Below are 23,427 nucleotides of genomic sequence, written 5' to 3' on the forward strand. Positions count from 1 at the left end.
AGCTGTTAACAAGGACCAGGGAAAGGAAAACGGAGAGTGCTTCCGATAACTCAATTCAGGCCAACGAGGGCATGTTCACGTCTTTCAGTTTTGCCCCCAATTCTCTGCTTTTTCACATTATCTTAGAGGAAGGATAGTAGTGAGGCAGAAAACTCAAGAAATAAGGGGGAAACCGCACGCATCTCTCTTTACTGGGAGAAGTAAAAAAAAAATAAAATCACCTTTGTGTTGACTCCAGGCAGTATTAGAATCAGGAGTTGAAGGTTTACTTCACAATCCAGTTATTTCAACACAGATCAGTGAAGGTAAGGAAGTCTGCCCAAACACAAGAACAGCAGCATTGGCTTAACCCTAAATTAGGAGCAGAGCATACCTCGGCTTCCTCAGATAATGCCTCTGCAGAAAATGTTACTAAACATTTGCAGCCTCTTGCAAGTCCTACCCTGATATAGTAATTTACGTATGGCCTTTTCTGGCTAATGGGTAGAGAAGAAAGCCACAGGTTTGGAAGCCAAGCCTTTTCAAGAAAGTATGGGAAGAAACTATCCAGTGTCAATGTTCAGTGTGTACAGATGCAGAGACAAAAACAGAGGCCAGACCCCATGCAAGGGTACTCATTCCAGCTTAGCAAAGGCTGCCTACAGCGGCTAGAGCGGTATGAACAGCTTGGCTCTCACTGCAGCCAGAAGGAAATCATGGCCCAGTCCCTCAGCGGGAGTCTGAAGGACACCACTGGGTTGGTTGGAAACCACAGATCCCAAGTCCTAGAGATATTCCCTTTTCGGTAGAGGCCTATTCTAGAAGAATCCAAAAGCGATTGCCTTCTCAGCTAACCGAGTATTAAAGCTCCTAAAAAGACTACCCTTTAGCACAACAAACATGAAGACGACTATAAATCAGTCCCCTGAAAAGGCAATGAAGCAAAGGGGGAAGATGAGAGTTTACATGGTTTTCATACAAAGAGCATTCAACTTCGAGAAAGAGCCGCCCTGGAGAGAACATGACTCCCATCCCAGTTGACTGCTTTTTAAGTACTTTGCGGCCTTCCTGCCGCGGTGCAAACTGAGGTCTATTTTAGGAACTGGCCTCTTTACTGCAGGGTGAGATGCCAACATTTCACCAGGGTTGGACTGTCTCACACATGAGTTTCTGGCACTGTGAGGAGGGATTTCCTCAAGTGATACACCAGGGAATGGGCCTTTCAAGAGAAAAGAGGTTGCCCTGAGTCGGCTGCCAGCTCTACGAGATTAATTGGCCATTTTCTCATGTGCTTTATGTGCAAGATATTTAATATGAGATGAAAAACGGACCATGAGGGAAAGCAGGTATTAGCCTGGTCTTAAGGAGGTGGTAATCCACAGATCTGCTTTTGTTTCGACAGTTTCTAAGCAGTGGAACAATTGCCTACAGTGCCCCAAGTAATTTGTTAGTGCTGAAAACAGTAAGGGCGTTCATGTGCGCTAAGGCATTCTGGGCTGAAAATAGCAATTTTGAATTTTCGTGGCAGACCCAACTCCTAAGCCGGCTCTGCTCTGTCCTATTAGATTTGGGGGGTGGTGGCTGAGCGTGTCATGTGGGCCTGCGGCCGGCACCGGCCGGGCTGTCAGGGCTCCACGAAGAGGAGAGAAAACAGAAGCAGCTGGGGTACAGTTCCAGTTCTGGGTAGCTGATGATGATAGCACATTCATTTTTTTCCCCCCCTTTTCAAAATAAGCAGAAAACGATGTGGGTGGAAAGTTCTCCTTATGAGTTCACAGGGACTGCCAATATTCAGCAGGGCCTCTAAATGGGCCTGGTGAAAGCAGAGGCCTTGAGAACAGATATCCAGAATGTCACCCTGACTTTCGGCGGGTCTGGCCCTGGGTGCCTGTGAGATGGGACAGGAAATTCTGTACATACAGCGAATACGCTAGAAGGGGAGGAGACGGCCTTGCACTTCAGGTCTCCCAAATGCAGTGTGCTGGGGATGGCCTCGCTGACAGTCGGAATCACAGATACATTAATTACGGCAAAGGCAGAAGTAAGCTAGAGTGACAGGGAGCTGGGGGCGGAGGGAAAAAGGCACTTTGCCATCAGAGCACATCTGTTTTATAATAAGCAGGTCTATAATTCTCTTGTGAAAGATCATGTTCTGCTATCTTCTCTGAGGCTGGAAAATATAAATACTGTATTTCACGAAAGGGAGGAGGAAAGGGGAGATGATCAAATTTGTTTGCCTGTTTGCCAAGTGCTTGAGATCTTCCACCCTTTTTCTTTTGTGTGCGACAGTCTCTATAAAGTGGAGTGGGGTGGGCGCTGGGGGGGAGTCAACTTGTTTTTCTAAGAGTAAATTGCACCGTAAGGTGTCTCATGAATAGCGCCCTGGCCTTTTAACAAGTTTTCATGCCTTGGTTATAGCTCCTGTATAATCAGAAAATAAATGCATGCGTGGTGCTGAGCTACTACATTGAAATGTGTGGCCTGAGGCCAAAGGAACCGGCATGCGTAGAGAGGTGAAATGCTCACACCCAGCGGTCTGCACAAAAGTGAGTCTGAAATGTCTCGTCTCTAAACGGACGGAAGCATCATGAGTTGGGATCCGGAGGGAGCCGGGTGCGGTGGAAAGGAGCAATGGGGTTAAATGTCCCATGGACTTTGTGAGCCACTGATTCTCCAGATCCTACTAGCAGTGAAACTACTAAACCATGAAGGCATTGAAGGCATCTGCTCAGTGGGAATATACAGGATCTTCTCATACAGCCTATTGAGAATTGTTTCCATATAAGCTTATTTTTCTGTTCTGGAAAGAGTTAATGTGGAAGGAATGGAAGCCACGATTTCCAGTGCCATCCTACCTGCCATTTGGGTCACAGTGACTGCTACGCTGGCTCTTAAAAGGGCACTGCAGAGGGAGAACATTCCCCCGCCAAATGCCTAAGGGAGTCATTCTATTTCTTATTCCTATATTATCCTAGTACTTTTCATTTCAGTTTATGGTGGCAATTGCATATGTGTATATATATTTATTTAAATCATATCAGATTTAATTCATTAATTGTATTTGTAAGTTTGGTATTCTCTTAATAGTCTAAAGTTGATATTTGACAGTTCCAAGTTACTCTGATTTTTCAAGACAATTAAAAAACATGAAAGCAGAAGTGGTTACATTGACAAATTAAAAGTCAAAATGAGAGGGCAATGAAGAACAATGAAAAATAAAGCACTTATAATGAATAAGTGGTCACTGCCTACACAGGATTCTGTGAAAAGAAATTGCAGACCATCTCTTGGAATGTCCGTACTCTACATCCGACCTCCTGGTCTATAAACCGATGTATTTAACAACAATCCTAGGCAATTTCCTCAGGCCAGCACCATTAAAAAATCGTAACTGTCACCCATGAAACTCCTGGAAGACTGGTCTTAAGAGAGCCATGTTTCCAGCCTGGCAAATACCGTGGAGCGTCACATCACCGGGCAGGCGTCGGGATTCGTACCAGCAAACAGACCGACAACATGTAGGTTACTGAGGTCTTTTCTCAAGCAAAACCCTTTCTGAGATTAACTTCAGAACCAGCACTAGGCTCCCCTAATAAATTAGGGCCACATGCTTTCTGTCAGAGGGAGCTCGCACTCCTGATTTCCAAGCCGTTCAACTCAGCTGAGGTGAACTCTGCCTCTGCGAAGATACCGAGGTGAGAGCCAGGGACACCGGGTCCTGGAAGGATCCAGGAGTCATCGCTGTGTTTTGAAGATTTTCTTATGAAATATGATGATGGGTGCTTGCCTCAGTTACCTCATCCTCTGTGAAGGCTAAAAATAAATAACACAAAAATAACTCGAAGCACTGTTGCTCTGCAGGAAATGCTTTCTCCTGTGTCCTGTGTAATAAATGGCCCTTGAGAGCCGAAAAAAAAGTCTGAACTATAAAGCCTTGTGTGTAAAACACGTTTTGCTTGGGAGCAAGCAGCTGAAATTCATGGCTAAGTATAATTCGGCTACTGGTAATTTTTTGAGCCACAAAGCTCCATGGACCTTTAGGACAACAACTTATACAGAACATACGTACAGGACGTATAGGTACGTGTGTGTGTACATTTATAAATATATATCTATATCTAGCTGAGGGTGAGACGTACTCTTCTCCCGGAGGGGTCTAACTGGCTAGTTAGGAAGCCATTGGGGCTGATGGATGCTTGAGAGGTCACTGCCCGGCCTTGGGCTCCCGCTGAGTCAGGTGTTCTGGTAGGACAGCTCAAACATGTTGCAAGCCTCCTCCAGGCTCTCGTCCATGTTCAGCCTCCGCCAGAAAGACTTCTGCTTCATCTGCAGCTCTCGGCGGACACACCTTGGGCAGGGGACAGACTTTTCTTTGCATTCAGAGTGGAAAACGGCTCCACAGCTTTCACACCTGCAAAAGCCAACCACAGAGATGATGAGCAAGGTTGAAATGAGCAGGGCAGGATGCGGGAAGTCCAGTGGCCTCTGTGCAGCTCGGGCCACAACCTTTTATTCTGGCCAGCCCTGCCCCTGGGAAGAGACATGACTCATAGAAATGGGCTCCTCCCTTTTCCAAAATGCTCAAGGTTGAATTTCACTTGAAAAACATACCTTTTTTTTTTTTTTTCTGATTAGAACTAGCTGGGGGGAGGCTTCTGGCTTCTGGGTGGAGGGGAGTCAGCAGTCAGCTAGCAGTTTTGTGACCATGGTGACGATGGACTGAGCTCTAGAAGCTCCGTGTGTTAGCTCCACTGAGAAAGAAGTGGGGGTAGTGACTCTAGGGTGAAGTGACAGAAAATGAGTGAAGTGCCCTGCCAACTGAAAACACGCCCAACACCGGTGACAGCCCCTGCGTTACAGCTGTGAAAATGTGACTCTCCACTTCCGCTAACAAGAGCCACGTGGTTCCCTGTGACTCCCTGCCTTTGACACTTTGGAAAGGTAAAATGACACATTTTCATTTTCTGAATGATATCCTGTGGTTTGTTTCTCTTCTGAGTTTTTTTTTAAATTAGAAAGCCCCACAACCTTTTGAAATCTACTTGCATAACACAAGTGGGAACAGTAAAGCATGAGAGAGTGGGGAAGAGGATTTTTTTTTAAGAAAAAAACAACACACAGATATTGTAATTTATAGAGAGGAGACATTCCAGGTGGATGACTAGTTTGTTGTTTGGCTTGGTGGAAGCCTGTACAGGAGTCTAAATGGCTGTTTTTACTGCAAAGTCTTTAATAATGAGTAACTGACAAGCACAACTATAGCTGCTCCAGTGGGTGGCTTGCCAATGTGGATTAAGTTCTCATCCTTCCACACATGAGTGACAACCGACTACGACCTCATCCCGGGAGCCCAGGGTATTGGGCCCGCATGATTTTGTTCAACCAGCAATCTCGATGGAGGGTCCAGCACTGGACCAGTTTCAAAGATAGCTGTGAAGGAACCAGTCCTCGGGGCTCAGCCTTATGCCTCTCGCCTGGGTGTAGGATGGTCTTTGGGGCACCATTCCCTGGCCTGCTACTTACTTACCACTCAGGACTCAAAAGTTTGAACAAAGGAGGATCTTCCCATCCACCCTCGTATGGAGGAGAGAAGGTAGTGACTTAGAGGGAGAGGGGCTGTATCTACCAGCTGAGAGATCAAAAGACAGAAGCTTCACTGCACCCAGCAGTCTCTACCCCCAGCTCAGATCTCTGGGCCAAATATAGCATAATAGCGGTTAGCAGAGCAGGCAGAGATGGCCTGATGTCAATCCCACCTTCAAATCATTTTCTGCCTGTAGGACTGCTATAGACTGAATCGTGTGCCCCCCAAATTCCTATGTTGAAGCCCTAACCTTCAATGTCTCTGTATTTGGAGATGGGGTCCTCAGGAAGTAATTTAGATTAAATGAAACCATAAGGGTAAGCCCTGATCTGATAGGATTCGTGTCCTTACAAGAAGAGACAACAGAGAGCTCTCTCTTTCTCTTCCCCTGCGTGTACTCAGAGGAAAGGCTGTGTAAGGACTGAGGCAGAAAGGCGGCCACGTGCAAGCCAGGAAGAGAGCTCTCACCAGAAACCAAGCCCTGCTGAACCTTGATCTGGGACTTCCAGCCTCCAGAACTGTGAGAAGTAAATATCTGTTGTTTAAGCCACCCAGTCTGTGGTATTCTGTATGACAGCCTGAGCTAAGACAGTTACTTGAGCAAGTTACTTCACTTCCCTGAGCTTCAGTTTCCTTATCTGCTAAGTTGGATTTCCATTAACATGTGCCCGCCTCATCTGGTGTTACGGGGCTCAAATGAGATAATGCATAAAGCGTTTACACAGTTCCTGGCACCTGGTAAGTGCTTAATAGTACAGCTAAGACGGCGCCTTCCAGTGTAAGCAGTTACCTGCTGCCTTTCTGCAAGTCTTCATTTTAGCCTGATTTCACTTATGTCACCGTGGTGACCTGAGGACACCTTGATCAACCCCCTCATTTCAGAGAGAAGAAAACTGAAGTTCTAATAGGGCTAGTGGTTGTCTCATGACGACACGGTGAGTAAAAGACAGAGTTGTGACTAGAACCCAGGACTCCTGGCAGCCCAGCCAAGGCTTGTACTGGGCCCTGGTCATCTGAGTGAGAGCAGGTTACCATGAGGGAAACGCAGGGGTTCAAGTTAGAACCCTGGTGTTCAAATCTCAAATCTTTCTTTGAGTGATCTTGGGCGTGGAATTGACGTTCTTGGTGCTCTGGTTTCCTCATTTGGAAAATGCTACCCACAATGACCTCCTTCCTACTCACTCAATGGGGTTCTGAGACGAACACGGGTGGATGTATGTGGAAGGGCCGTTCAAATGGCAAGTGCTCTGAGGAGCAGGCGAGGGTGACACCACCTCTCATGGTGACACTGGTACGTGCCTTCCTGACTGGAGCTGCGCTGGCTGGGCAGTCGACATGCTGGGGTCATCTCTATGATCTCTCTGCCCTCAGCCCCTCCCTCCTTCCCAGGGAGAGTAGGGCCGAGGCATGAAGGTCAGACTCAGGTGTCCTAGTGCCTCTCTTGTCTGGCTGGCTCTTCCCCAGTGTCAGTGGCTTTGTCCCCAGTGGGTCACACCTCTGTAACCTCCTACCACTGAAGTGATATGAATGGTAACTTTATCAAATAAATTTCCTCCTTTCTGCCCCCTTTGTCCTGCTGACTTAGTCAGTGACTTATACACCTAGGGATGTTGCCCTAGGGCAATAATTGATAAGGAGAGAACCGCTGGGTTCCTTTAGTACCACTCCCTTATCTCTGCTGATTCCCCCTCCCACCCCGCTGTGAGTGAAGAGGTTGAGTCTTATCAGATATTTCTGGTGCAACAAACACCCATGGGGTGATGGAGGGACCAAGTACACCTGCTCTTTCTAACCAAAGGTCAGTAACTGAAAAAAAAAGTCTGAGATAAAAAATTAATGATTTCAAAACAGAGCCAAGTCCTATTTTTTCTAACAATTTGTAACCCAGCAGGCATCTTTTGATCTGTATAATGGACAGACTGATCAATGACTTTCCCAAATTCAGAGACTGTATTGTTAATTCCCCCCCCCCCCCCCCCGCCCCGCTCCCGATTTTCTCTTTAAAGGAAAAGAACAAGGGCAGGAAAAGGAAGGAGGAAGAGAAACTGTTTCTCGCATAAGAGTTATGTAGCTCTGTGATATAAATATAATGTGCAGGAAAAATATTTACATTAATTTTGTAAATAGGTATGCTCCTCTTTGAGAATAGGACTTTATTAAAAAGAACCTTTCACTTTGAAAGGATTCACTGGCTCCTTAGTGTTTACTGAATTTCCTGACTGTATTTAAAATTTAACAAACATAACTTTTAGGAATACATCTTTTTAATTAATTAATTAATTAATTAATTAATTAATTAATTAATGGCTGCATTGGGTCTTCGTTGCTGCACATGGGCTTTCTCTACTTGCGGCGAGCCGGGGCTACTCTTCATTGCGGTACACGGACTTCTCATTGTGGTGGCTTCTCTTGTTGCAGAGCACGGGCTCTAGGTGTGCGGGCTTCAGTAGTTGTGGCACGCGGGCTTCAGTAGTTGTGGCTTGTGGGCTCTAGAGCGCAGGCTCAGTAGTTGTGGCGTGCAGGCTTAGTTGCTCCGCGGCATGTGGGATCTTCCCGGACCAGGGCTCAAACCCGTGTCCCATGCAATGGCAGGCGGATTCTTAACCTCTGTGCCACTGGGGAAGCCCTAGGAATACATCTTTTATACAAGGCAAATCTACCAATGTAATCATCTGTGCAGAATATTGCCACAGATAGTGAAAGAGCAATGTCCCTTTGGCATTCCTCAGTGATAAATCAAACGAAAGCCAGCACCTCCATTTCTGAGTCATCCGGTCAAGCAGTCAGCAGTTTCACTGCTTTTTGGTTGTTGCTGTGCCCCACGGAGAACAAAGACCATATGGCCTCCCTTCGCAGTGTCATGTCACAGAGGATGCGACTGTAGGGACACATACTTGCTATTGACCAGGGCCATCCAATGGGTTTTTCCATTTTTTTTCTTGAAAACATTCATTACTTAATCCAGGAGTCTCAACCTTGGCACTATTGATGGTTTGGGACAGAGAGTCCTTTGCTGTGGGGGGCAGTCCTGAGCACTGCTGGATGTTTAGCAGCCTCCCTGGCCTCTACGCACTGGATGCTAGTGGCAAACCCTGCTCCTCCCTTGTCAATGCTTCCAGACACTACCAAACGTCCAAATGTCCCCTGGGTGGGTGGGTGGGTGGGAGATCTTCCCAGTTGAGAACCACTGACCTAGCGTATCTGGATGAGGCATCACAGAGGGGGTACCTAGGGAGTACTTAAACAGTGCCCTCCCCAGGTGGAATTTGCAAGTATCACCTGCTGGCTTATGCTAATACCAACCAATAAGGTCCAGCGTAGTGTATTTATTCATATCATTTTCACAAATACATATTTTAATACATCATTTGATTAAAATAGCTGAAACTCACTAGCATTAACCATCCTGTGGTTGCTAAAATTAATTTAGGACATCATTTAAGAAGTCAATACCCATGACACAATTCTGTGCATTGACTAGTAACCTGCAACTTTTTATCAACTCACTCTGATTTTTCCATCCTCCCCAAAGGCCATCTTGGTGGTTGACCGTCCATCACATTTATTCGCTCTTTGGCCAAGAACTTCTGAGGTGTTTCTCTGTGGTGTTCTTTGCTTCTTCATACCCTATCTAAGCCAGCTAGAGAACCAAAACCAAATACTTTTGTATTTGCCCCATAAAATAATTTGCTTTTACCTAATTGTGAAGCAGTTAGGTTTTAGCAACTTCTACAATGGAAAAGAGACCAGTAAAGTATCAGCGAGGCCACTTACTGCAGAGGGGAGAGCTCAACTAGAGAGAGGAACCCTTAGTTCTTGGCCCAGTGGCCCTAGCATCACTGGGATCTTGGGGGAAGTTACTTCATCTCTGAACCTCACTCTCCACAGAAGTCAAAGAGAAAGTTGGATTAGATGGTATCTAAGGTTCCTTCCAACCTGCAGATTCTGTGCAGGGGAAAAAAGGCTACTCTGGCTTTTATCCTTCTCTTTCTAAAACTTTCTTGCCCCAAGGTCTGTGGATGAATGAGAGGGAATGTAGCTTTGCTGGCCCCTCCTCAGAAAATCTCAAACTGACAAGCTGGGAATGAATGAGATGAGCCTTAAAGTGAAGAGCATCACTTTAAATTTTATTTATTTGCATTGATTAATCAAGCTATGAAATAGCTTATATGTACCAGTGCATACAGCTCTGATTATCAGGAATTTGGCCAAAAGGAGCTGACTCTGTCCCTTCAAATAAAATTTCAACTAAACATTAAGGACTCCTTTTTAAACCTCCTCCCAATCTTCATCAGTATCCCTTTTCCCCAAGAAAAAACCCCAGAATTGTTAAATGTTGTGGGGTTTTTATTTTTCTATTTTTATTTTTATTGGTGGGGACTGGCTAGAGGCAGTAGTCATTTACCACCCTATATGGAAGTACTTTTGTGTTTTAAACATTGGGACAGCCACACTGGAGTGGGCCAGGTGCATATCAGCACTGGATATACCAGAGGATGTGTGAGGAGAAAGGAGTAACTCAAGGTCTGCTTCTACAGAAGCTCTAGGGGGCAATGCCATTAATGATCTGTGTATGCCCTGGCAAACTGGTCCCTTTCCTTGGGACAGGGGCAGGGGAATATCTCCACCATTTGGGGGCAACACAAATCTCATTCTATGTCTTAATAAAGGCATCATCGAACAAGACTCTATACATTTTATAAACAGTCTTTGACCTAAAACTTAGCTTACTGACCTAGGGCAAATGAAAGAGAGGTCCAGAACCTAGAAATCGAATAGTCAATTGCCAAGAAATCAGACAGACAGGGTGTTCTTATTATAGCTATCAAACTCAAGAAAACTAACCTGTGACAAACTAACAGAACTAAATATGTGCAGGAAAAAAGGTTTGCTTCTCAAATACTATGGCAAAGAAGCAAGAATTCCTGGCTGCAGAGAGTTTCCTGTTCTGGAATGCTAATGACATGAGGCCAATAAGAGACAGGCTGGCGATGGCTTTGTCTGTGCCCTTCCAGATTCTAGCTGCACACAGGGAGGTCGCAGGAAGCTGCTAGAGGCCTCTGCCCCAGGTTGAGGTCACTGAGATGCTTCTGCTCTGTTCATGTTGGGTTCTTCCCCTGCCGCATTTTTATTTTTGGCTCAGGCAATGACCTCAGGTATTTCACTAGGACTGAAATTCAGGCTTAGTTTGGTTGGATCTCTGACAAGCGAAAGACAGGCCCACAGAGCAGGGTAGAGCTTTGGCTGATTTCCACTCAGTAGAGCCCACAGCGAAAAGGGTGGGGTGCAGAAATAAGTGCATGTTATCAGGCATGCGAGTGCGGTTTGGTGTATGGCTACTATGTAAGACGCCTCATAGGGTCACCAGATATTATTGGTTTTTCCAAGAAACCATGATGATTATTTAAATCTCTTAGCTAAGGGAGGTAGTTATTGGGGCCTGGTTATTTTAATGTTTTGGGTTGGTGTTTTCTTCTGTTCTTCAGGAAGTGAATGTAAGCAAACAATTTATAATTTGCTTAAATAGGAAATCAGCCAATATCATATATAGCATATGCCTGCGTGTGTGTGTGTATATGTGCTATGTATGTGCTTACATACGTATATGTATGCTGTTTAGAAGAATGCACAGAACATGTTACTAAACGTTCAAAGGTAAAATGAATTAAATATGATTTAAACAGATGATAGAACCTAACAGATTCATCCATTTGCGGGAAATAGAGCTAAAATAAAGAACTGTTAACACGTAATTTCAGTAAGAAACTGATTATGGTTGGTGCTGATGGGTGGGGAGGGTCCAAGATTCACGGCCGCTGCCTGGAGCACCACCTCCAGTCAAGCCTTGTGCCAGGAAATCCACACTCTCCAGATGCCCCTCTAGTTTGCCCCAGGAGAAGCAGCTGGGAAAGGGAGGAAGAGGCAAAGGGTCTGGTAACGGATTACAGAACTCTCCTGGCTCCTTGCAGAGCGAGGGATGAACTGTGTTTGGGTCTATCACATTTAGGGTTGTTCACTGTAATTTTTTTTTTTTTCTTTTTTTGGCTGGGGGTAGGGAGGTGGGGATTGAAAAGGCATTCATAACGTTTGACTGGAATTATATGAGACTAGAAAAGATCCAGCTCCTTTGGCTAAATGTCTGGCAGATTGAGGCATGTATGTGTTAATTTGTAAATCTATTCTAGTAGTTCTGCTTTGTAAAATGCACATACAGTAAAATCAAATTAGGTATTTAAATTAGGCAATATCTATATGGCCCTTTGCCCCTATTTTTATATAAATTATCCTTATAATAGCTCTCCTATTTGTTTTCCCTTCTTTAAATAAGTCAGTCAGTCAGTAAATAGATAAAAATGAAATGAAATACTAAAATAACTGGTGGCTTATCTGGTCCCAGAACTAGTAAATGGTGATCAACTTGGGACTTGATTCCAGTCTTCTGACTTAAACCTGGCCCTCTGTCCCCAGTTACTAGCCACATGGTCCTTTAAGTTATTCAGTATATCCCCATATACCTGCTAAGACTCAAATCTGGGAAGAACAATTGGTATGCCCTGCAATGATCTTTTTATTTACATTTTAATCCCTGCAGTTAATTAAGGAAGGATTTTTTTTCCCCCTGATTGCAGCCCACAAAGCATTTGGCTTTCACAGGTCTTGCACTTTTAGTTTGTAAACCAAGCTCAGCTAATACGTTTGACAAGTGCTTTACTTAAAATCTTGGCTTTGAAATAGAATGTAAACAAGGGTTAATTAATTCATTTGTCAATTTTTCTATCCTGCTGGGGACAATACCTCACCATTATCTTTAGTGCAAACGCTTAATAAATGCTTCTTGCTAATTTGCAGGTGGTGACAGGACTTCTCAGTAATACTCTATGTATGTAAAATCATAATAGATTTGACCTGAATGAAATAGTCTTTTGGGGATAGGGAAAAACTGGAATTTCTGACACTTCTAAGTTTTTTTTTAAATGGTTCACCTGGCAGTTAATATCATTCTCAACAGACAAATGTCCATCACTTCTTGGGATTACTTGAGGATTTAAAAATTTTCTATAATATCTGGAAAAAGTTAGAATATAATTGTACCCATTAAAGAACCATAAATAAGAGCAATGGCTTTCTGTAAAAATCTCTAAAGTAGTTCAAGACACCTAAGAGTCCAAGAGATGTTTAGAAATGTCTTGCTACATCTAAGACAAAGGCAGTAAATATAAGAATTTATTAGGCTAATGCAGATTAAAAAAAAATTATCTTGGCTTATATATGGACTTTTGTTAATTCACCAGCCTACCTTTTTAATGTAAAACTGAAAAATTTAACTGTCAAGTTTTTGAAGTAAACCTCTTTAAAAGAAATAATAATTTATAACAATGGTATCTAAGACCCTTGAATGGGATTTACTTGTATTTAACATATTACATTTCAGTTCCTCAAAGCACTAAGACACTTAATGGAACACAAAAGAAACTGTCAAGCACGGGTACGTTAGAAAAATGCAGAAAAGTTCAGAAGGTAAATCTAATTTTATAAACAGCATGATTAGTTGCTTAGGAATAAGTTAGTGATGTAAATTTAAAAGGAGAAAGGCATTCAAATAAAAGACCCAAAGTGTTTTGGCATTAATTTACACTGTTCCCCTATTTGTCTCTTCTCACCAATACATTCTCTACAAGACAGGATTACATCATTTTCTAATACTCAATGTGTTCTAGGCCAATGGTTCTAAAAGTATGGTCCCTGGACTAGCCAAACCAGCATCGCCAGAGAATTTGTTAGAAATGCAAATTATTGGGTTCCATGCCAGACTTACTGAATCATAAACTACAGGGTGGGGCTTGTCAATCTATGTTTTAACAAGCCCTCCAGAGAATTCTGATGAATAAGAAAACTTTGAAAACCAATGCTCTAGGCCAATCATTTCCAAAGACAGCTGGGCTGTCTAATATATTAGACAGGGCTGTTCTAAACACTTAGAACAAAAACATGGACTTTGCAAAATGAAATAGGAAGTGATATTAATTACTGTTTTTATATAGGGCTTTACATTTCATATCTATTAATATTTTCCCATAGCTGATATGTAAGAATCTCATTTTATTTTGCTTTCCTTAATTACAATATGGAGTTGTTCTTGTATTTATTGGCCATTTGCATGTTTTTTCTGTATAGTGGTTTGTGACCTTTGCCCATTTTCTAATGACTTTTATAGATTTTTTTATATTTAGGAAATTAATACTTTGTCACATGTGGAAAATCTCTCTCCAAGTTTCCTGTTTACATTTGCCTTTATCTATAAAATTTTAGGCATTTAACATTTTAAAGATGTATTTAAAAGCATTTTGCTTTCATGACTTCTGGGTTTGTGTCAAGCTTAGAGAGACCTTCCCCACTTTAAGATGACAAAAATATTCACCCATCTTTTCTTCTAGTACTTTATGGGTTTTGTTTTGTTTTGTTTACATTAAAATATTTGATCCAGTTGGAATTTATCTTGATGTAAGATGTATGGTAAAATCCAGCATTATTTTTCTTTCTTCAAATGGCTATCTGATTCCCAGTTCCTTTTATGGAATGATCCAGTTTTGTTTCACTAATTTGCTGTGCTACCTTTATCGTGTGTAAATTCCCATATTACCTGGGTTTATTTCCATACTTTCTGAAATCCTATTCCATTGATCTATTTTCCTATGCCAACACTATACTGTTTTATAATACATTTGTATATCTGGTAAAAACAGTCTCCCTTCAAGTAAACAACTTTAGAGTTTATAACCCTAAAGAGTTATAACATTCTATGTTGAATATATTAGCAAAGTTTACTGCTGCCCATCTTTATGTTAAATGAAAGAATTTGAAATGTAAATAATCAACCAATTAATTAAATTTATATTATAGTTTTATTTCTTAAGTTTATTTAAAAAGAGATGCACCTGTATAAGCATCTCAGGTGGTCAAGGACCAATCCTGGCATTAGACATTTGACTTTTTGAACATCTCAGTTTTTTTTTTGTTTCATCTTTATATAGTGTCAAAGGTATTGTTTAACTTTTGGTGGGTTAAACTAACAGACTGTTTACATGTTTATAAAATTAGGAAACACTGTGTAATTGTTCCATAATGTATAAACTTTTAGTAATTAAAATTATCCTAATGTGCTTGAACCAAGCATGTATTGGAAAAATAATGCAATAATGCTTAAAACCTGGTACTATCAACATATAGTAACACTGAATGAGGGAAAAAGGCAAGAACAACAATGCCTGTTTTAGCAGCCCCTTTGATTCAGTGAGAACATTATTTGGAACTTTTGCTTCCACTCTGCATATTAGTAAAAGCTGGATGGAACTGATAATCACAGTAATAAAAAGTTACGAATAGTTATGCTATGTACACAAGCAATAAACAGACATGTGAGACACCTGAAAGTCACTAAAAATTTTATTTCTTTCAACACTGCACTGTGTATATTCATAAGACAGGACTAGGGTGGAGAAGGCTAGGTGGTAGTATATCAGCAAAGGAAACTCTCAAAGGGAGCAACGTGCTCACTCACTGGGGGAAGCCAGTGGGTGCCTCTCGCTTCGGTCTGATTAGCAATGTGCTTGCTAACTAATAAATAAGCCTTTTCTCTTTCATTGCCTCCGGGAGGTGGCCTGGGCAAGCTGTCTAGAGCCCTCAGTGAGAAAAACTGAGGTGAGAAACTTTTGTGGGGTTAGGCCCAGAGAAGGGTTAAGTACTGCTCTCAGGTACTTTCTAAGTATTAAGGTTCCCCTGATTAGGTCTCTCTCTTTTAAACAGTGGACCTTACGTACCTCTCAGGAAAGCTGAAAGCAGAGGAAGGGAAAAGGCACCCTTCACGCTTGCTGCTTTGACATTCACATCACTTGTCCCTAAACCCCTGAATTGGTGCCTATTTCTGATACTGCAGGAAAACCATGCTCCCCCCTCAGTTTACCTCAGGTCTCACTCTCCCACCCTAATTCTATCCTTCCTCCCCTTCCCTGCCCCCCACCTTGTCTTCCCTACTGCCAAGGAAAATTTGCTTGTTTCTTCATCCTCAATTCTGAAATTTTTCTTTCCAATCATTAATGTAAGCTGCTTTCCCACCTAAGTCTTTTAATTTAAATTTCCTTTCTCCTCACCGTCCCTTTCTAGAAAAAAAGTGTTAACTCCCCTCTTAAAGAATAGCTTTAAGATACTTCAACCTCCCCACTCTCAAGGCCAAACTTTTAGTTTAGATCTTTTAGTTTAAGTTATATCAGTCCAAGTTAGTGGCTTCTAACATTTCCAATGCAGTCTTTAAACCAGCCACTGATTCATTATTTGCCAGCTAGTCTACTATGTTATTGGTTTTATAAAAGGCAATTCCCAAATTTCTGTTTTTCACATGAATTACCTCTTTCAATGCTCTCTTGCCCTGTTCTCTCACCCAAAGGTTACAAAATTCTTTCCATTAATTTTGGTGAGAACACCCATCGCCACTGCCAACCATCACCAGAAGTAAGTGAAACTAGTTGAGGGTATGTAGTCGTCTTTTACCCTCCTAGGATGCTCTGTGCATCCCTCAAATTTTAGGCTAGTGCTCTGACAACAGGGTGAGGCAGAAAGGGTACCGTACTGGGGTGTGACAGCCTGAATCTCCAGCTAGCTATGGGTGTGGTGTGGTGGGGGACACTGGCTTCCATGGGGGGGGGTGGAGGGGGTGGGGAAGGGGTGTGTGTTGCAGAACATGGGGGTGATGGGCAAACGACTGCTAAGCTTCCCACGTTCTACGCTCTGATATACTTCATTCCAAATATAATAGCAACTTTTGTATAGAGTGTAAACAGCTATGAACTGTGCCTTTATCTCTATTTTAAGTACTCTGAAAGAATCAGGAACCAAACAGATGATTATTAATGGTAGCTATAGATGGCACAGGCAGGTATTTCCTGATGCAGCATTGAGCGGTTTAATATTCAGAATACAGAAGGGGTTTAATAAAGATACGATAATGCCATTAGATGCTGAAATAAAAACAAAATGACGACTTAAACAGGTTACTATCTGTACTCCTGTAATTAGTTGGATGAAAAAAGTCTCAAAATATCATAAACATATACTGACAAAACCAAGATACTGTTGTACCTCTTGTAATTCTAAAGCACAAAAACAGTTCATTTCAGAACATATTGCTCAGTCTGAAAAGTCAATATTTTTTGTATGGAAAGGTAAATACTCCTTCTCTTCCCTATTGTGTATTCAGGTTACTTATTTACAGTCCCACGGGGAAGGAAAAAGCACACACTAAGAAATGACCTAAAAGATGTTTTGAAAATTAAGTTATCCGGGTAAGTTAGCAAAGCTCAAATTTTTGACAGTAAAGTCTCCATTGGGCCAATAAAACACATCTGTCCCTAATATATAATAGAATGTTAGCTATCACTCGATAAAGTCAGGTCTCTTGGTAATGTCTACATTTAAACAGACAATTTCCCCGAAATTAGTTTAAAATCTATTTAAAATAAAAGAAAATATGTTGGTAAGTACAGATTTGAAAAACTAAAATAAAGTAAACCATCCATTCATGAATTATTTATTGAGCATTCACTATGTGCTGTTCTAGATGTAGAGGATGGAGCAGTGAGCAAAATAGAAAAAGTCCATTTCCTCATGGATCTTACATTATTTCAGAATGGTGGACTGAATCACAATTTGAATTTATATCTTAATCCCTTTGGGTGAAATGTATCAAAAGAATCAGTCAACTTCACTGAAAACGTTATGACAAACCATCAAACAGACTAATACAAAATGCTAAGCAATGGAGCTGAAGTAAAGCTCTTACAAGCTCTTCTTTGGTCAATAAGAGCTTAGAACAGTGTCATACGCCTGATGTGTAGATGGTGGGGCAGCTTGTTAAAGGTCACACAGCAATTTAGTGGCAGAGTTAGGAATGACATCTAGGCTTTCGTATTCCCAGTCCAGTGATCTTTCTGTGGGCTAGCCTGCCTTAACTTATGGATCTCGATAATTTTAGAGCCAATTAAATTTTTTTTTCCCTGTAAAAGTACCCATCAGTGGAAGTGTATAGATTAAATACGACTATTTTCCTGGTTCTAATATGATGTGATAAAAAGACTGGATATAAAATTATGTATTTCATACAATCTCAATTTTATTAAAAAACATATATGCATATGTATGTATGGAGAATTTTCTTCTTTATACTTTTATGTACTTTATTTAATTTTATTTATTTATTTATTTTTTACTTTCATATGCTTCCAACATTTTCTATAATGGACATCAATTTAGTTTATAATTGGAAAGTTAAAACAAGAGTTAAATAACTTCTCCCCCTCCAAGCCACAAAAAATTAGGTTGTCTAAAACGCTTAGAGATAAAATGATTAACATAATATTAGCCAGACACCTAAGTAGAAACTTGGTAAGAAATGTGTCTGGGGGAGACAACAGCCATCTATTCAAGTGACCAAATGGCTTCAAAAACCAATGGGGGCCTCACCAGCTAGGACTGTGTTTATAAATGCACAGAATTTATCAAGCGGCTTAATGGCAAAAAGGGTCAGGTCAGCCCTGAGGATTTCACAAAAGTCTTGTCTGTGTTAGCAGACGTTCTGAAACATTTTGACATGTGAATATAGGAGCCACCAGGCCAAGGTAAAATGTTATTTACCAAGTTACTCTTTGACCAAAGTTTAAAAGCCAAAAAAACTAGCATTGTGCTCGAGTTTTTATCAAGGAGAACCTTCACTGACTCAATAAATACATTTAAGAGCAGGCAGTCAGGTAGCCTAAGGAGAGCAGAATTCCATCTTGCAAGTCACCCCCTGCTTCTGCCACTCATGAAATCTGTGCGCTCTCTGGGTTTCAGTTTTTCTACGCTAAAAATGTCTAAATGGTCTCCACAGGCCCTTCCGACTTGGTTAGCTTTGATTCTAGAACAGAGGCAGGAGTCTTGTCCTTCACCATCAGAGTTAGAGAACCATGGAGAAAGTTCCTCGATATGCTCCTCTTCAACCCGGGGGGAGGGGGGAGAGGGGGAGGGAACACTAAGCAGATGGAAACTACTGGTTCCTCAACAAACACACCTATGAAGAGGAGTCCAAATTCCCTCTAGCTGCTGGGAGGATCCCACACCTCATTACAATACTTGCTGAGTGGCTGCTTCCCAAGAAAAGCCACGGAAAGGAAATACCATTAAAAAAGCGTATATGCATTGAGGGAAGCTGCTCCCTCCCTAAAGCCTAACCTAGCCAAGGCTGTTGTTCTCTATTGTGGAACAGGATGTAACAGGACTGCCAAGCACAGCCCACAAACCTGCTAATTAGGTGCACCGACAGTGTTTGTTTTGGAACCATTTACCAACAGAGGAATGTGTCAGGATGATTAGTGAAAAAAGGGTATGTAATGTATGTGTATTCGAGTCCAGATGAGGGCATAATCCAGGTATTCAGTCTGTTTGTGCAAGGGCTCACAGAAATGAAGCCTGAGCAAATAGGAAGCCACAAGGAAAGATCAGCTTCTGGGCAGTGCTTCTCTCTCCTCCTCTTCTGGAGCTTTCTTCTACTCCCCCAACTCCCACCAAAAAATCCCTGCCTAAACATGAAACTCTCTTTCAAAAAATGACAAACTATTGTATAACTGGCTGCCCAGAAAAATGGTGGCAAATCTGGGGTTTAATGATTTTCTAGGCACATAAGTGGCAACCTTAGGCAAAGCCATCTCCACGTTTACCTTCCATGAACAAATCAAAGGAAACTAGGGCAATGGAAAACACAGCTCTTAATGGACTGCTCAAGTTGTACTCAGAATTGTGCATCTCAGCATCTTCTGTGTGAAGAAGTAATTTTGTACTTCATAATACGGCTGGGTTTTTTTCTCTTTTTAAACAAACCTTTTTAAGGTTTGACTACAATTAGTTATTTGACGCTTCATGTGTACATGAAGCTTAAAGAAGGGCAGAGGTGCCAAGACAAAGAACAAAGTCCATGCCCCAACAAGTTCAGGTCCTCAGGGGCAGGGTGGTATGAATAGCAATGAGATGCAAAATGACAAAGGCCAATTCCAGAGGTCAAGGTATTGGGAGGAGTCTCCATGCTCTTCAGTACAAGCTAGACATTTCTGGAGTTTGGCCAAGATGGATGAAAGCAATGGGGCTTGAACTGAGTTCTTTGGGAGACCTTTTTTTCTGTAAGCTAACCTGACAAAATAGATTTCAAAAGTGAAAAACAGGATAAGCCCTCTTAGAAACTCACTTGCTATGGACTTTTCCATGAGGCCAGTGTTCGTTCTCAATAGACAGATATAGGAAATGTTCTGTGAACGTGTGCAGACTGGATGTGGTGTCAGACTATGTTAACTCAACTGGTAAGAGTTTGATGTTGATAAATTCAAGGTCCTGTGTGCAACTGTGATTTCTTGAAGGAGAGGAGGAAGTGGTCGACTATTGCACACAAAAGGAAAACTACCAAGTAATGCTCAGTCTGCTTCTCCAAACCCCCAGAGCTTTAAAAAAACATGTAACCCTTTTAGAAGAGTAACCACTGAGCTGCAGATGCCCTAACACAGGAAGAACATGTGCTCAGGGATGCCTTCCTAGGACAAGTGCACGTTGACCTCCATAGGCCAACACTCAATGCCAGAGAAATATTTGAAACGACAGGTCAGTTGCTTCAACCTTACATATAAATCTGTAGTGTTACTTCAGACTTTCACTATGCTCCTCTATCCTCACAAGTGTTTTTTTTCCAGATTTATTGAGATATAATTAACATATAACATTGCATTAGTTTTAGGCGTACAGCGTGATGATTTGATATACGTACATGTTGCAAAATGATCACCACACTAAGTTTAGTTAACATCCATCACCACACATAGTCACAAAAGTTTTTTTTCTTGTGATGAGAACTTTTAAGCTATAGTCTCTTAGCAACTTTCAAATAGATGATACAGTATTGTTATCTTTAGTCACCACGCTGCACATTATTCATCTTACAACTGGAAGTCTGTACCTTTTTGACCCCCCTCACCCATTTTGCCCCTTCCACACCCCCTGCCTCTGGCCACTGCTTATCTGTTCTCTGTATCTATGAGTTTGGTTTTTTGTAGATGCCACATATAGGTGAAATCATATAATATCTGTTTTCCCTGTCTGATTTATTTCATTTAGTGCAAGTATTTTAAGTTCTCTTAACCAGTTTTTTAAAAAAGCGTTCTCAGTGTTCTTAATGAACGCACATAATATATTTGGGAGAGTTGAACCAAATAGCAAATAGTTATGGAATGCCTACTATATGAAACGCACCAAATTCAGTATTAATATATAATCTTCTTATAGCACTCCCACATCTAAATACAACCCCGAATGGGAGCGGGGTCATAAAGTCTTGAAGTGCAGTGTTTTCCATACTGGAAAACCTGTGGGGATGGCTTGTATATGACCTGAAAAAATCAACAAGGCTGAATGGATCAGACACAAAGGATGGAACTGATTTATGATAGCTGGTATGTTTTGCAAGTCCCATGTTAAACGCATGCTGAGTGTTTTTTTTTTTTTTTTTAAAGATTTATTTATTGATTCATTGATTGCTATGGTGGGTCTTCGTTTCTGTGCTAGGGCGTTCTGTAGTTGCGGCAAGCGGGGGCCACTCTTCATCGTGGTGCACAGGCCTCTCACTATTGTGGCCTCTCTTTTTGCAGAGCACAGGCTCCAGACGCGCAGGCTCAGTAGTTGTGGCTCACGGGCTTAGTTGCTCCGCGGCATGTGGGATCTTCCCAGACCAGGACGCGAACCCGTGTCCCCTGCTTTAGCAGGCAGATTCTCAACCACTGCGCCACCAGGGAAGCCCTGAGTGTTTTTAAGATGAAGTATTTATGTACTTGTGATCTGGAAACATTTCAAGATTCAGGACTGGCATCGTCACAGAAATGTGTGAAGCAGGATGGTCTCCTTAGCAGCATTATGTCCTTAATAACAAAAGAAGATCAGTGATATGTAGAGATGTTGGAAAGAAAGCTGGATAGGAGGCAATTTTAGGATTAAAAAAAAAAACCCCAAAAACTAAGTCCTGGGTCATTCTGTGGATTTATGTGACGTTTTTCCTTTTATAGTGATTGTTTTTGCTTAATTCTTAGGGCAGTATCAGTCTAATCTTCTGATTTGTAATTCTGAAAATTTAGAGCCCTTATTTCTGATTCTCAATCAAGGAGGGCATGTTTTGTCATTCCTATTTCCTCAGGATGTGGAATTGGACAGTTGTTTTAACAGAATGTTCCTCTCTCCTAGGGCTGAGCTTTCCTTTTAGTCCTCTAAAGGGTAAATGCTGGATTAGGCTTAAGTAAAGCAGTTTTGTGATTCTGGATCTTCCTATTGTATTTAAAACCTTGCAATTTGGATTTCAGTGTTTTCCAATTTAAAGGAGAGAGGTAGGTATTTAATCTGGGGTTTGCCTTCATAAACCTGATTAAGGCGGGTCCTTAGCTGCACAGGTACCCCTCGCGGACCTGGCCTGCCTGGGCTGCTCAGAGGTGGGAGCCCTGCTGTGGTTCCCTTTCCCATTGCCCCTCACAACAGCCCCTCGGCCACCTCACGAAAGAAAAGCAGAGCTTTCCCCTTCCCAATTTAACTCTGGCTCACTGCTCCAAGTATAAAAACGTCCAGGTTGGCAAATAAAGGGAAAATTGTAAATAACAATTTTGGGGGAGCCTTCTTTTATTTATTTATTTATTTTTAAAAATTTTATTTATTTAGGGCTGCATTGGGTCTTCGTTGCTGCGCAGGGGCTTTCTCTAGTTGCAGCGAGCGGGGGCTACTCTTCGTTGCGGTGCGCGGGCTTCTCGCTGCGGTGGCTTCTCTTGTTGCGGAGCACGGGCTCTAGGCACGCGGGCTTCAGTAGTTGTGGCTCGCGGGCTCTAGAGCGCAGGCTCAGTAGTTGTGGCGCACAGGCTTAGTTGCTCCGCGGCATGTGGGATCTTCCCGGACCAGGGATCGAACCCGTGTCCCCTGCATTGGCAGGCGGATTCTTATCTAATGCGCCCCCAGGGAAGTCCGGGGGAGGCTTCTTTAATAGCAGAGGTACATACAATTTTCAAATTTCTTTTAGGGGGTATGCTGCAAAAACAGTTTGAAGACTACAGGTACAAAAAAAAAAAACCAGTGATGTATAATGAAAAAAGCATAGGTTTTGGAGTCAGATATATTTGGGTTCAAGTTTTGGCTTTATCTTTTGGGCCAAATTAATTGCCTCCTCTGAACCTAGGTTTCCTCATTATTAAAACAGAGGTAATAATACTCCCTCAGAGGATTGGCATAAGAATTAAATGATGAGATATGTAAACTGCTGGCACCAGTACTAGTAAATATTAGTGCCGTTCCCCTACAATCCCAGAACATTCTCTATGTCTGCCAGAGATGGTGTTCTAAAAATTAATACTAGGGCTATATTTCTAAATTATACATTCATGAAGTTTCCTCCTGCATAACAATTCATTTAATAAGGAAAAGAAAGTCTCAAGAGTTGACCAATGTTTGATATGTGGTCATAATCAAATAAGCATGTTGTTAAAACCGAGTGTATTCTAATATTGAAGTACATAAATTGGTGCTTTAGAGCTCAACATGGAGCTCTGTCATATGTTTAGAAATTGTGGAACGTCTTCCTACCCACAATATACGTCATTCCCCTTCTTGGAGCCCCAGGTCCACCCCCTCTACTGTGGCTCCTCCCACACGTTAACACAACTGCCTACTGGCTTGTCTGTCTCTTACTAGAGACTCTCAACTATTTGTGAGCAAGGAGCATGCCGGGTTCACTGTGTGTCTCTAGAACCCAGCCCAGTGCACAAACATAA

The 23,427-nt window shown here is 42.0% G+C and overlaps 1 protein-coding gene across 4 annotated transcripts in view; it reads right to left on the bottom strand.

Moving 5' to 3' along the window:
* Nucleotides 1-3,092: 3,092 nt before the first annotated feature.
* Nucleotides 3,093-23,427, bottom strand: part of PLEKHM3 (pleckstrin homology domain containing M3) — a 182,254-nt gene continuing 161,919 nt past the window's right edge. For 3 of the 4 annotated variants that reach the window (XM_061204312.1, XM_061204302.1, XM_061204321.1), the window contains one exon: nucleotides 3,093-4,390. In XM_061204312.1, coding sequence (XP_061060295.1) covers nucleotides 4,213-4,390 — 178 coding nt within the window. In that variant the 3' untranslated portion in view covers nucleotides 3,093-4,212. Of the gene's footprint in view, nucleotides 4,391-21,501; nucleotides 21,544-23,427 lie in introns of those variants that run through there. The other variant, XM_061204347.1, reaches the window with a different exon arrangement.

This window comes from Eubalaena glacialis, chromosome 1 (genome assembly GCF_028564815.1).
Source record: "Eubalaena glacialis isolate mEubGla1 chromosome 1, mEubGla1.1.hap2.+ XY, whole genome shotgun sequence".
NCBI lineage: Eukaryota > Metazoa > Chordata > Mammalia > Artiodactyla > Balaenidae > Eubalaena > Eubalaena glacialis.